The sequence below is a fragment of the Anarrhichthys ocellatus genome, unplaced genomic scaffold, assembly GCF_004355925.1.
Source record: "Anarrhichthys ocellatus isolate YVR2014 unplaced genomic scaffold, GSC_Weel_1.0 scaffold4, whole genome shotgun sequence".
NCBI lineage: Eukaryota > Metazoa > Chordata > Actinopteri > Perciformes > Anarhichadidae > Anarrhichthys > Anarrhichthys ocellatus.
Window position 1 is genome coordinate 14,897,577 of NW_022280034.1, and position 13,394 is coordinate 14,910,970.

The following is a 13,394-nucleotide window of genomic DNA, read 5'->3' on the forward strand; positions in this document are numbered from 1 at the left end:
CCCACACCCCACCGCGAAAAATTTTTTTTTTTTCCCCCCCCCCCCCCCCCCCCCGTGTGTTTCTGAAGCTTTTTTCTCTGCTCGATGATGCTGATCTGGGTCCGGCGGCAGCAGACGGCTTCTGGCTGCTGATGAGCGACTCCGCCGACATCCTCAACCGCGGTTGCCATGCCGATGTTCGCATCATGTACCGCCAGCGCTTCTTCAGCGAGAATTCAGCCAAGTTGGTCCAGGGCTTCAACGCTGCGCCGCAAGGTACGAGGCTGAGGAGATGATTCAGACATCTCTCTGTGCTGATGATCACATAAACGGCACTTTAGCAGACAAAATGTTTTTGTTTTACACTACTTGTGTATGTAACAGTTTATCCTTTATTCGTTCATTTTTATCGCCTTTGTACATCAAGTAAAAAAAATCAGGACCTTGATTCTAAAATATTTTTTTAAAAGACCACATTGTTCAGAGAGCAGCAATTTGAGCTTTGTTAATGAAGACCAAGATTCCTGGACATGATAGTCGGCCATATTTGAATATAAAGAGGAAATGAGAGAAGGAAATGAAACCTGTTGTCGGAGGTTTATTATCCATTCTGATAACTTCCGATAACTTTCAGCGTAAACATCTATGGACATGAATCAAAGTGTCCGACTTTTTATTTTTATTTACTTTAATTGTTTTTGATTAAATCAGTTCATATCTATCAAGTGTATGAAAGAATATTCTCACCAAGGGTCACATATAGTTTGTAACCAAAGAGGCTTGTTCGTCCTCAAAACACTTGCGGAGTGTTTGAAAGACATAATGTAAAATCTCCAGAAGAGAACAAATAAACGAGTCACTTATTATTTAGCAGGTTTTAGACTTTTCCTCTGGCTGTCAGGTTTTAGATACCTAGGTACCACTTTAATGTTATTGATCTCTGTCTCCTCTACAGAGAAGAAGCCCAACTACCTGAAGGCTCTGTCTAACATTGTCAATAAACTGCCCAAGCAGGTTCAAGTCACTGAACTACCAGCGGTGAGTAGAGAGCAAACCGTTCATTTTCAGATGGTACCACGAAATACTGTAACACTATTAAAAATGTAGAGCACCTGGGAAATGGTCGGCATTAATGTGTCACGTTTTCTTTTGTCCCGGTCCAGCTGCTGTCTCTGCTGTTGGAGGCCTTGTCGTGTCCGGACCAGGGCGTCCAGTTGTCCACGCTGTCCTGTCTTCAGCCCGTCCTCATCGACCCGCCGCCAGCGCTCATCCAGCAGCTCGAGGCTCTGGTCAGCAGGCTGCTGGCCCTCACCTCCAGTCCAGCCATGGTTAGTGAGGCGACATGACACAGTGTTTTCTGTACTCATTCTTCTGTCACGATCGGTAAGATTGTGAGCGGCAAAAAGGTACATTTATCATATGTTGAATACATATGAAACTACAGCAAAATAATGTTTTATATGTTGTGTTACTGTATGATGCAGTTACAAATGCATGTGCACCCACATCTCAAAAGAGCTTCATGAAAGTGAATTAAAAAGAATAAAGTGACACAGAGAGACACCGAGCAGCTCCTTCCTTGTGTTAAAGGTGCCGTGCTGTCTTCATTGGTCTGATGAGGCTGCTCATCACTTAGCATGAACATGTCGATTCGCTCTAACAAATATTTTGTTTGTTTCTCGCAGAGCGTAAGGACCGCCTCGTTGCGTTGCATCCACGCCATCTCCTGCTTCCCCGAGCATGAGGTAAAACTCAAAGAATTCTGGATGTGTTAGATGTTGTCAAGTTGTTGAATACATTCTAAAAGCTATGATTTTTCTCATTAGAATGTTACTATAGAATAGAAAATAGTGCTCTACCGCAGATTTGTTGTGACTATTACTGTATTATTATTATTTCTATGGACAAACAGTTTTTTAGGTTCCTTTCGACATGCTTTACTGTTTCAGGTGTTGCCGTTTCGGGCCCGGGTGCTGCGAGCTCTGGCCCGGCCTCTGGACGACAGGAAGAGGCTGGTGAGGAAGGAGGCGGTTCAGGCAAGAGCAGAGTGGTAAGAGAGCGGATACCGCCGTTCAAGGGATACGCTGGAGGAGATTTAAAATCACTAAATATCACATTGGTCACGACAGAGTTCTTCGTTTCTCTGGTAAATGTGCTTATAGACTATCCTGCTCATTCCCACTCATGCCAGGTGTTGACATGCTAAGGAAATGTCCATAATCTTAAAACGCAGACAAAATATGAAAGGTTATATTCTCTTCAAAAGTGGAAAATTAGCAGATAAACGCCCCAAATCTTAACGTTCTGTTCTTTGGAATGCATCTTTTTTATGATCATGTGCCCTTCCTCACTGATGAGAAGGCGCAGGTGCTAATCCAGGCTCTTGTCATCTCCCGCCTGGACTACTGCAACTCACTACTTGCCGGAGCCCCGGCGTCGGCCATCAGACCTCTGGAGCTTGTCCAGAAAGCTGCAGCTCGCCTGGTGTTCAATTGCCCCAAGTTCTCCCACACAACTTGCCTTCTCCATTCTCTACACTGGTTACCTGTAAGAGCCCGCATCCAGTTTAAGACTCTGGTGCTAGCCTACAGGGCAGTGAAAGGAACAGCTCCTTCCTATCTCCAGGCCATGGTCAAGCCCTACACCCCCGCCCGACCACTTCGCTCTGCTACCTCGGGGCGACTGGTTGCCCCGTCGCTCAGAGGTCCCTGCGGCCGATCGACCCGGTCGCGGCTGTTTTCTGTCCTGGCCCCACAGTGGTGGAATGAACTCCCCACTGACGTCAGGACAGCAGAGTCGCTGCCCATCTTTCGGCACAGGCTGAAAACTCAACTCTTCAAGAAGGCCTACCCTTCCGCTTAGCACTTACTTAGCATCTATTGTATTCATACTAGCTTATTGCACTTATTGTTTTCATATTAGTTTGTGACACTTATTGCATTCGTTTGTTTCTGCACTGTACGTTGGCTCTGGTTTATGCTCTTAGATGCTTGTTTGAGGAAAGGACATGCACTTATTACTTCTGGTGACTAGTTGTTCTCTCGAAAACCGATGTTGAATACACTTATTGTAAGTTGCTTTGGATAAAAGCGTCTGCTAAATGACTGTAATGTAATGTGCCAAATGAACAGTTTGTAGTTGGTTCGTCACAAGAAGGTGTCTCTGTCTCGTCTTCCTCACAGGTTCCTGTTAGGAAGTCCTGGAGGAAGTTGATTCTGCTCCTCAAATACAGCCCTAGTCTCCCATCCTCCCTAAACCTGGAAGAATACAGATGTGGGAAAGTCAAAACTCCCGGACCTGGTGCCAAGGATAAAAGCTGCACAATCCACACAACAGCTCTCTCTCCTCGGTGCCCCCCCCCCACACACACACACACACTCCCTCTTTATCCTCCCGACTCATCTTTTCAACCAGAACCTCTCCACCCTTCTTCATCTTCTCGCCCTTTTTACTGTTTTTGTTGTCTATATCTTCATGAACGCACAAATACGAGTATGTGGACTGACTGGGAGCATTGTCTAAGTGAAAAAGAATGTTTAATATGTTACACACCTCATGGACGCTGTTGTCTTTCTTACTATTGGAGAAAATGGAACATCAGTGCATTTTTAAATCCCCCGAAGTGTTTTCTCATAGTTCAGCTGTTAAAATACTATCAGCTGCTTTTCTGCCAATAACTAACAACATGATCAAGACATTTATCATTATTTTTGCAAGATTTTTGAAAATCTAATCAAACTTGTTTGGATCTAGTTAGAGTTCTGAGATTCTAAATAGCTCTTATTAAATAGTTTGTGTGAACTCCCGTACGAAGAGAGGAAACACCGTACACACACACACACACACTGAATGATGATGTCATGAACTGTGGGGGAAACATTTTCTTTGTATCTTTTTTTTTTAAACTTCATGACCATTTTGACAGTTTCGGCTGCTAGAAGGCTGTTGAGACCTGGAAACATGTGGATGTGCCAATTGTCCGCTGGCTCACAGGGTGGTGTGAATCAATGCACCACACCTCCACTGAGATCAGTTTACATAATTAAAAATGTCGAGTTCAATGTACGTTAACTTAAGATTGTAAGTTATGTGAACAGTATGACGAACATCTGCGTTGTATTTTTTCAATAGCTGAACAAATATATCGTAGTTCTTGTCGAGTCATTGCAGTGCGGTCGGCTGACTTTGGACCTCTCACCAACTGATGCCGAGGAAATAGAGTATTTAAGATGTCATTAAAACCTCTCTTTGTAAAAATGCCTTTAATGTCATTTCTTTAAATGTCGTCATGTGAAGAACTTCAAACTAGAAATATCAAACCGGTGTTTTATTAAAAAAAGACAATAAATCAAACTGGAGCTCAGCTCCCATTGGTTACACATATCACAGCTGTATGTCATGTTTCTATGGCAACTACAGATGCAACCCGTCCGTCAGTAAGTTAATGATACAAACGTGTTGCGGATACAAATCTGAAAGGGGATTAAAAATCTGGTGTTATATTTCACAGTGCCTGAAAGTGCCTCATTTTAAAGACGGAACAACCAAACAAGTTCTTTATCGGTAGTAAACCTTAAAACAGACAATTATTGAAATAATCTCAGGACAAAATCAAAAAATCATCATTGAAAACATACCCCACATTAAGAAACACTTTGGGTTTGTCATCAGCCCAAGACCCACGAACACAGTTAGCATGAACAATGGAAACTAAAATAAAAACCAGACAGTCTGGCCTCAACTCTCTGGCTTCACAGGAAGTCACGGATCAACACGGTGTCACTTATTAATGGTGCTAGATTCTGCATTTCATCGGTAAACCGTGAGCACATTAAAGGGGTACTTCGGATGTTTAGAAGTGAGGTTGTATGAGGTACTTCTCAGTGTACTTACAGTAGATTGTGGTCGTCACAACCCCAGTTTGGAGAAGAAGTGAATACCGGCACACAAGTAAAGCAATTTAACGTTGTTTACAGGAACGTCAGCAAAACGTATTTAAGCCACCTAAAACAAAAGCTGTCAACATTCCACAGCATTGCTTTGCCGCTGCTCCTGTACTTGTGTCTGCTTCTCCAAACTGGGGGCGTGCCGACAAGTCATCTCTAGATGTACCTCATACACCCAAACTATGACTCGAACGCTGGCACATTGAAACAGTGTAAACAAATCGGACCTTCTCCGAGAAGTCAAATGGAAATCAAGACGTTTACCTCCGTCTCATATCTGAAAGACATTGACAATACGACTGAAATAAGATGGCGGGTCATTCTAGTTTACAATGTGCTGCGTTTGACACGTAGCACCTTTAATGTGCCGTACCTGCAGACTGGTGTCCTCCGACGCTTCCCGCACTACATCATCCCTCTGTCCTACATCTCACTAAAGAGGCTGTAGTGTTGGTGCATGATTTTCCGTCAAAGAGAGACGCACATAAAAAGTCTTTGCCGTGGCTTTACGGGAGAATGGCGTCGTCTTCACAGCTATGCTGGCCAGCAGCACCATTCATGAATCTAATTAGCGCTGCAGTCGCGGGGCGAGGTCTAGTGAGACCTTCAGTCGACCGGAGACGGATGGGAAATGATAACGGAATCTAGAAAGAGAAACCACTGGTGCGTATTTCCATGTGGTTCCCACTTTTAACAAAGCAACAACAACCTGTGTCTATTTGTGAAACTACAAAGCTTCCCTTTCCTTGTTGTATGATTGTAGCAGCAGGAGCTTCTCTTCTTTTAGATGTGGTTTGGAGGAAAGGATCAGATGGCCATGGGGTCTGTTCTGGTGAAGGTAAAGTCCCACGTGATGCCGTCCCCGTTGGGAAGATGGCTGGAGGGCAAGAGGACCCGCGTGAACCAGTGACTGAGGGAAACGGACGAACAAATACGTACTGGTTGAAAACGGTTCATGTTTTTGTCAAAGGAGTCCGGGGGCTTTGAAGAGAAAAGGGTTAACAGCGAGGTTAAGCAGTGAAAACATTGTAAATCAAGCGTAAAATATTTTTGGGATAAGTTCCTTATACAACCTCACTTTAAAAAATCCAAACTATCCACAAAAGGTTTTCATGAAATCGCCCTTTTATGGTCCTAATGTGTTTACTTTCTGTCACTACCGCCTCTATATAAGGAGTTGTTGTGTTTCACCGCAGTAACCACAGCTCGGTGCCAAATCAACTACGGCTGAAAAACTCACCTCCTTTTTTCCACACCCAACAGTAACTTCCAGTTGTTCACTGGACCGTGATGATATGGATTTTTGAACACCTGCGTTAGAACACAAAAGAAAGGCATTTTCAATGTTGTATTTTTTTATACCAAATACTTACAGAGTCAACAATGTTATTTAAGTTTTTTTGGTCTCAAAATGTACGATTGCATGCGCTCCAACTGATCCAATGCCGATTTGCACACGAGTGTTAGTACCTTGCCCTTCCCCTTGAGTCTTTTGGCCTCTTTGTTGTTGATGTGACGCTCCACGCTGGTCTCTCCTCTGCTGATGAGTATACTGTGCCAGAGGGTGAGTCCTCCAAGAGCGACAGACACCGTGCTGCAGGAGGACATGTTGCAACATGATGCTATCAGCCTTTATCTGATGTTTAAAAAGCGGGGGGGGGGGGGCCTTACCTGGTCAGCACCCAGAGGAAGATGACACTCTTTTGAGCGGTGGTCTCGGTGTAGGTTTCGGTTGGAGGAGGGGTCTGATAGTATCTCTGCAGGGGGACAGGAAAATATTCATGCTTGCGAATACGGACTCCATTCACTTTCAGGTCTGATCCCAGGATGTTTCAGCTCGCTGCTCTCTGAGGGCATTTCGGCTCAGGAGCAAGAGGCTGCTCACAATGTGGGCACGTTAACATGAAGCGATCTCTGGGTCAAACTAATTAGTATTCAAAGCCCAAAGGTTGTTTGTTTACCAGCTGGTGCGTAAACACCTTTGACATAAGAGCGTCCCGGAGCAGAAAGCTGAGATCCTTTGCATGTCTCCAATTTCTCTTTTCATCAACCGAGTCCGTCTTGTGCCTTCTGACGTGCTACCGTGGGCGAGACGGCGGAGACGCCTCGCCCACAGCAGCAAAACGAGAACAGCAGAGAACGTGTCCCGGCCTCACCTCTATCGCGCTGTAGGCCTCCAGGAACAAGGCTTTGCTGCTGACGCTGCAGTAGAAGCAGCCCAGCATCATGTACACGCAGAAGGAGAAGAAGTAGCGCTGGTTGAAGTGGCCCACGCAGTTGTTCAACCAGGCTGGAGACGTGTTCAGTTCAATGTGTACAAAGATGGTGAATCTAAAACAAACACTGGAATCATTTTTAAAATCGAAAAAAAAAAAGCAAACAGAGTGAAGCATGTCCATGCATTCTCTGTGATGCTTGTTAGAAGGATACGACAGTGGTGGTCCATCTTCAAAACACAGCTGCAACATAAACAATTTACCATGAGGGATTATTTACATTGATTTTAAACTGAAGAACTGCACATAAGAGTTATTATTTTCTTATCTTACGTGTTGCAGATGCTGCAGTGGTGCGTCCTGTGCGGTTTGGGAGTGATGCATTTCTTGCAGATGGACACTGAGGGAATATGAATTTTGTCCTAAAATAAACAAGAAAACACAAATGAGGAGGATGTATTATTGACAATGTTAAAATAAACACAAAAAAAACCTCACACCTCTGGTGTTTGTCCAACACCACTTGGCAACAAGCGTGCATCACTTTTTAGCATACACCGCGTCAGCATTTTCCTTTCGGCCTATCAGGAGCTCAGTACCTTGGGCGAGTGTCCTGGAGAGGTGGTGGTGGCCTTGTAGTAATGGAAGACCACCATGATGAGAAGCCAGTGGCCACAGCTCAGGTGCCAGACGACCCAGTGCAAAGGGTATGTGCTGACAATTGTGGGTAGGACGTACAGGTAGATGATGACCACAACCGAGGTCATCAGCAGTATGACGAGACAGACAAACACCTGAGAGAGAGAGAGAGAGAAGATGTGAGATGGTGAGGAACGAGGTTCCGGGGGGGGAGGACATGGAGGACAGAGATCCAACGGCTCACCGCTCCAAACCAGCGGGTAACATTGTCCACGATCCAGTAGACGGGTTCAAATGCGCAGTCCAGCAGAGTGTCGCTGTTGGTGAGGCTGTTGAAGTACAGCGACTTGAGCAGCAGCCTGCTGTAGCTCCACAGCTCCAACAGCCGGCTGCCGGTCCACGTCCCGGTCGCCCCGCCTCGGCCTCCTCTCTGCGGGCGGCACTGCCGGAACCAGCGCAGAGCCAGCCTCATGGCCCGGGAGAGCTGCCACCTCCAGGTGCTGCTGCTGCTGCTGATGATGCTGCCCGTACGCATGCCACCTCCTCCTCCTCCACCACCACCACCACCTCCTCTCCTACACACTCTGCCTTCCAGACACACACACACACACAGACACACAGACCAACAGGTGCAAACACAGGCCGCGTAAAAGAGCAGCTCTTCGTAGCGCAGCCTGGCGGCTGCAGAGTTTTCCACCGTCATCTCTGCCGCAGCACGGGGGAACCGGCACTCCTAGAAAGCACCGGTATCCTCTGTGTGACACACGACCGTCAAATAAAACAAGGCACGAGCTGCCAGGTATTGAGCTACGCCCCTAGAAATGATGCAGAGTGGTAACCCTGTAAGAGGGAAGCGCGATGGGGTGAATATCTTAAGAAGGAAATAAAGTAGCTACCCGATCCAGGGCATCATTTCATGAAAGTGAGTATTGGTTACACGGATAAGGCTTGTTCAGGTTCTCCCAAATAGGATGGCATGAATAATGAGACGCTAATCAGGGACATTTAGGAGAAAGTAAGGCCCGTCAACAACTTGCCCTCTTTCGTTGCCGTCAGCTGCAACTTGACTATCCTTAAAAAAAAGTAAGTGTAATAAGTGATCTGGCATAAATAATGTAAATGTGACACGCACCATCTGTCGAGGTCGCACATGATGACGCTGTTTTCCTATCGTCATTAAAAAAGGTGCTGAATGCAACATTAATTAATCATGATGAACACCAAATGAATTCTGCATGGAAGGAGGAAAGACATGGATCAAAAGTTAGGAATCGTCACAGAGTTATGTTTAGGGCTGCAACAACTCACCAATATTCTCTTTTTTTTACTTTTGATTAATCTGCAAATTCTTTTCTTGAAGAGTCTTGTAATCAGTTGATCTCATTTGGACCATTTAACATGAGACATCTTCAGAAATGCACACAGCATTTTCCCCCAGAGGGCAAGTTGTTTTGTCTGACCGACGGTCCAAAGATATGGAGAATAAAGCACCTTGTACATGCATGCAGCAGAGCCTCCGCTCGACTAAGTGGGGACCTTTGATATTAATTTGCATATTATATTCAGTGACAGACAGAACACAGCAGGGCACCGCGGTCTCTATGGCAACCCGCTGCCCTAAATCAAGTTCGAGAAGAAAGGAGGATCACTGTGACTCAGTCTCTCTCAATAGGATCAATTATTGATGATAATCATCATAATGTTCATGCAAATGCATGAATCATCTGAGAGCCACATGCTGGTGTTTTTCATGTAAAAATAAATTCTTTGGATTTTTTTTCAAGTACTTCGCCATCAATACGACACTATTCTTGACATGTATGCAGTAGACATTAATTCATTATTGATCTTATATATACTTAACAAATAAGTATTCATGAGGAAATGACATACAATGCAAATACATATCCAACAGCTGGGTGGACTCAATCCGTAGCAGTATGTTGACGTGATGTGTGAGGTTATGGTGATCAGGATGATGTGATTAAAACAAATCGATTAATCAATCAACAGAAAACTAATTGGTCACTATTCTGACTATTAAGGGCAGACACTATCCTGTTCCAGCCTCCTCAATATGAAGGGTTTTGGGAAGTTAAATGGACATTTTTCTGTATTTTATAGACTCAAATATTAATTGTTGACTAGAGAAAACATCTACAGTCTTATTTATGATGAAAAAGTGTTGCTTCAAACCCTAATATCATGATTTAACTATTGTAAGTCATTTGTTTCCCAGTCTAAATAGCCACATTACAGTCAAGTGGTGCAGCTGTTTGAAGCCACAGGCTTCAAACAGCTGCACTAGTTATACTATAGTTATACTATAGTTATATTCTAGTTATACTATACAAGTATAACATTGTTGTATTTTGGTTATCAGTAGCCTACATGCTATTGTCATACTATATTGTTATACTATAGTTATACTATAGTTATATTCTATATTCTAGTTATACTATACAAGTATAACATTGTTGTATTTTGGTTATCAGTAGCCTACATGCTATTGTCATTGTAGCTCTTAACCAGCAGAGAATGTCACCTTTGTAGAAATGCAATCGAAGACTGAGATCATTTGACAAATCCACATTACGATAGTTCCCACTGACCGAATGATTAATACTATTCAGTTTCATTATCTTGTAATCTCTCAAACAGTGAAATAAAGCATCCATCCCTTTGCTCCAGTGTGTCCTGCTTTGCTATTTGCTTTGCTATTTGCTGTATCGTTGCTGCTAGCTGCCTCCAGCTAGCTGCCACCCGCCCACAGTGGAGTCATTTTTAATAAATACAGCTCTCCGACTCGTACTAAACTCGACAACTGACGTTCTGTACCTGGTCAGGTGACGTGTGCGGACAAGTCTGCAGCAGTACGGTCAGGTCATGGTCAGGCTAAACTGTTAGCCATGGTCTCCACTGACTGCAGGAGAGTTACCCACAGAAAAAAGCGGCGGTGTTTACGAAGATCGTCTAATGAACAAAGGTTTCACTCAGCAGTGGCAAGTGGAGACGTCTTCCGGCTAAACTGGTCACTAGAGAACATTTTGAGTTAGTTTATCAGTGGAGGGTCAACTACTTGTTACCCCAAGGTTAAATAAGTTTGGTTAAGAAACTCCAATTTGCACGTTATACAACGTAAAGTTCCTCAAAAAGGGGTTTAGTGCCCCACAAAATAATTTCGAAGTGGGACCTTCTCTTCTTCGACTCGTCGCTGCAGCTTGCTTGAGAGCGCGCAATGTGTTCTGGGTAATGAAGTCGTATTTTGCTCGAAGGGTTCATTAAAACGTATCTTAACTCACGCGTTCGTTGTTATGAGTTCAAAATAACATTCTGTCATGTATTCACAGTATCAGTCAGTCCTGTATGACGACAACAATTCATATTCAACAGACCGCCCATTTGAAACCAATAACAGCGCATTCCCAAAAGTTGGCATAACCAGGAAGTACTGAGGTGTCATGTGATTGTAAAAAAAAAATGGCTGCGGTGCAGTGGTAAGATGTTCTTTTCTATTTAAAAAACTCCGTTTCATCAACATACACTTCCTTAAATCGTGTATTCTAGGTGCACATTTTGAGAACGTTCATGTAGTATCGCGAGCTGCGTTATAATGATCGCGCCAAATGATGTTGTCAACCTTGTTATTGCAGGTTGTCAACATAACATTACCAATCAAATGCAGAATGAACAAGTGGTATTATGGCTCTGGCCTTGAATCAAATGTCCCCTTTGGTTGCGTTCTGGCAAAGCCTATGCTGAAGTGTCAAAGTTATTCGTGTTAGCATCAGTTGTAACAGCTGTTGGTAAATAAACAGTGGGCTCTCTATGGTGAGTGTGTATAGAGAGACCTCAGACTGCCAGTGTAAGCGCACCTGGTGATTGGAAGGACGTCAGTGGAAGCTGGAGTTGAATCTGGCCTCCTGTCTGTGTGTGTTGTTTACCAAGGCGATCCAGCGGACGCAACTATGACGCAGAGCTGCAGAGGTGTCGTCCTGAGGCTGCTCTGGTTGAGTTTGGAGACTATCACCCCCTCAAACCCATCATGGTAGACATTTCTCTTCTAACTACTGATCAGCCTCATCATACACCCCACTGTCACAACATCACATCGTCTGCACCCGTTCCACCGTCAGCATAGTTAAACACAATCTATTATGTTATTTGGCAGAAATTACATTCTACAGTTCAGGTTGTTAAAAGCGCGATTCGGATGTTTCTTGCATTTACTTTGCTGTCCCTGTTACAGCTCTGACCTTCCCTTCTCTCCACCCAGGTGACCGATACAAAGACCCGCCGCGGGGCTCGTAAAGGCAGCACCTCCTCGTCCTCCTCCTCTTCCTCCTCTGTGCCCCCGGACCCCCTCAGCTCCATGCTGGACGGGACCGACCCCCTCTCCATGTTTGCGGCAGCCTCGGCCAGTGAGGCTCCTGCCATGTCACACAGCGCCTCCACTGGGGTTTGTAACACTGAGACAAATGCCGTTCCAAAAGCTTTTCTGCCCTGATTTCTTTATTTTTTTAATATGAAATTGCACGGAATAATTGGAAACATCCGCTATTGGCAGCTTGGATACAGATTTAGTCAAACTCTATTTACCACACCCAGAAGTGGAATTAAGATGATACCCACACCTGTTTTTTTTTAAGGAGAGATGTTGTGCTTCCAGGACCCCCGGAGGAAGAGGAATGAGAAGGAGGAAGAGGCGGTTGGACCGGACTTTGAGCCCTGGTTGTCAAAACGCGGGGAGATCCTGGCAAGGTTCACCACCACTGAGAAGCTCTCAATTGTGAGTCGTCCTCCACCATAACAGCAAGTTGTTCTGGTTCTTTGAACAGAAACCTAATTCCAATTTCTTTGTCTTCACAGAATCTTTTCATGGGTTCGGACCGAGGTAAGACCTGCATTCGTATTCATCGTAACACCTTCATTCACACTTTACTCAACAGCACAAACTCGCATACGCTCAGTGGACACACACAGTTAGCAACTGGCTGGTGAACATAGGGGAGCACGTAGCAGCCAAAGAGCCAGATGTGTCTTCTCAGGAGTTGGTGGAGACCAAACCAGAGCTGAAAGGAGAATTAATGGTTGACTTGAATTCGTTGGGTAGAAACAGAAACGCATGTAAATATGCCTCTGTGACGTGTTGGCCGTGTCAACTTAATAAGCCCGTAATGCGTCAGTGTTGTGCAACACAGAGTCTGTGTGTGTCTTTACTTTGGTCAAACACTAACGCATCACTCCTGTTGCCGCCGTAGGAAAAGCTCCAAGTCCAGGATCCTCCGCTGTTTCAGAGAAAGTTCGAACTCGCCTGGAGGAACTGGACGATCTGGAGGAGGTACCTTCTTGTCTAAATATAAAAATCATCCGTCACCAAATGTTCTATTACTTGTGTTTGCATGCATACACTGTACATACTTTAACGGCACACTTTGACTGCCTCTGTTGGTGCTTAAACATGCTGCAAAATCCATCAACACAATAGGTTTTCAAGTAGACATCATTCTAGCTAAGCAGAGAGAATCCATATTAGAGCAGCGATGTGTTTTGGACTGACTTGTTTTTGTGTGTGTGTGTGTGTGTGTGTGTGTGTGTGTGTGTGTGTGTGTGT

General features: G+C 44.6%; 3 protein-coding genes across 8 annotated transcripts in view; 2 read left to right on the forward strand and 1 right to left on the reverse strand.

The window, feature by feature from the left end:
- Positions 1 to 4,236, forward strand: part of mms19 (MMS19 homolog, cytosolic iron-sulfur assembly component) — a 14,728-nt gene extending 10,492 nt beyond the window's left edge. For all 3 annotated transcript variants that reach the window (XM_031843277.1, XM_031843279.1, XM_031843276.1), the window contains exons 26-31: positions 69 to 255; positions 935 to 1,017; positions 1,143 to 1,307; positions 1,665 to 1,724; positions 1,929 to 2,029; positions 3,162 to 4,236. In XM_031843277.1, the coding sequence (XP_031699137.1) occupies positions 69 to 255; positions 935 to 1,017; positions 1,143 to 1,307; positions 1,665 to 1,724; positions 1,929 to 2,029; positions 3,162 to 3,192 (627 nt within the window). In that variant the 3' untranslated portion in view covers positions 3,193 to 4,236. The remainder of the gene's footprint in view (positions 1 to 68; positions 256 to 934; positions 1,018 to 1,142; positions 1,308 to 1,664; positions 1,725 to 1,928; positions 2,030 to 3,161) is intronic.
- A 55-nt stretch (positions 4,237 to 4,291) lies between these two features.
- Positions 4,292 to 10,767, reverse strand: zdhhc16b (zDHHC palmitoyltransferase 16b). 3 transcript variants are annotated; one of them, XM_031843282.1, is made up of 10 exons: positions 10,619 to 10,765; positions 8,025 to 8,364; positions 7,741 to 7,935; positions 7,475 to 7,563; positions 7,356 to 7,384; positions 7,082 to 7,215; positions 6,597 to 6,682; positions 6,396 to 6,519; positions 6,166 to 6,236; positions 4,292 to 5,835 (listed from the first exon to the last, which is right to left on the reverse strand). In XM_031843282.1, the coding sequence occupies exons 2-10, from the start codon at positions 8,313 to 8,315 to the stop codon at positions 5,733 to 5,735; spliced, it is 1,122 nt and encodes a 373-aa protein (XP_031699142.1). In that variant the 5' UTR covers positions 8,316 to 8,364; positions 10,619 to 10,765; the 3' UTR covers positions 4,292 to 5,732. The 3 variants fall into 3 exon arrangements, with proteins under 3 accessions (XP_031699142.1, XP_031699141.1, XP_031699140.1); XM_031843281.1 differs by having other exon boundaries at positions 8,025 to 8,368; XM_031843280.1 differs by having other exon boundaries at positions 8,025 to 10,767.
- A 431-nt stretch (positions 10,768 to 11,198) lies between these two features.
- Positions 11,199 to 13,394, forward strand: part of vps35l (VPS35 endosomal protein sorting factor like) — a 10,301-nt gene continuing 8,105 nt past the window's right edge. For both annotated transcript variants that reach the window (XM_031843517.1, XM_031843516.1), the window contains exons 1-6: positions 11,199 to 11,277; positions 11,729 to 11,828; positions 12,057 to 12,239; positions 12,450 to 12,569; positions 12,650 to 12,674; positions 13,042 to 13,121. In XM_031843517.1, coding sequence (XP_031699377.1) covers positions 11,261 to 11,277; positions 11,729 to 11,828; positions 12,057 to 12,239; positions 12,450 to 12,569; positions 12,650 to 12,674; positions 13,042 to 13,121 — 525 coding nt within the window. In that variant the 5' untranslated portion in view covers positions 11,199 to 11,260. The remainder of the gene's footprint in view (positions 11,278 to 11,728; positions 11,829 to 12,056; positions 12,240 to 12,449; positions 12,570 to 12,649; positions 12,675 to 13,041; positions 13,122 to 13,394) is intronic.

What these genes read in the sequence shown, in the direction of transcription:
- zdhhc16b (XM_031843280.1), bottom strand. Translation starts at nt 8,483, where the DNA reads ATGACGGTGGAAAACTCTGCAGCCGCCAGGCTGCGCTACGAAGAGCTG. An exon ending in TTACCCGCTGGTTTGGAGCG is followed by an intron (nt 7,936 to 8,024) that starts GTGAGCCGTTGG and finishes TCTCTCTCTCAG; the next exon opens with GTGTTTGTCTGTCTCGTCAT. An exon ending in TTCCTCTGGGTGCTGACCAG is followed by an intron (nt 6,520 to 6,596) that starts GTAAGGCCCCCC and finishes GTCCTCCTGCAG; the next exon opens with CACGGTGTCTGTCGCTCTTG.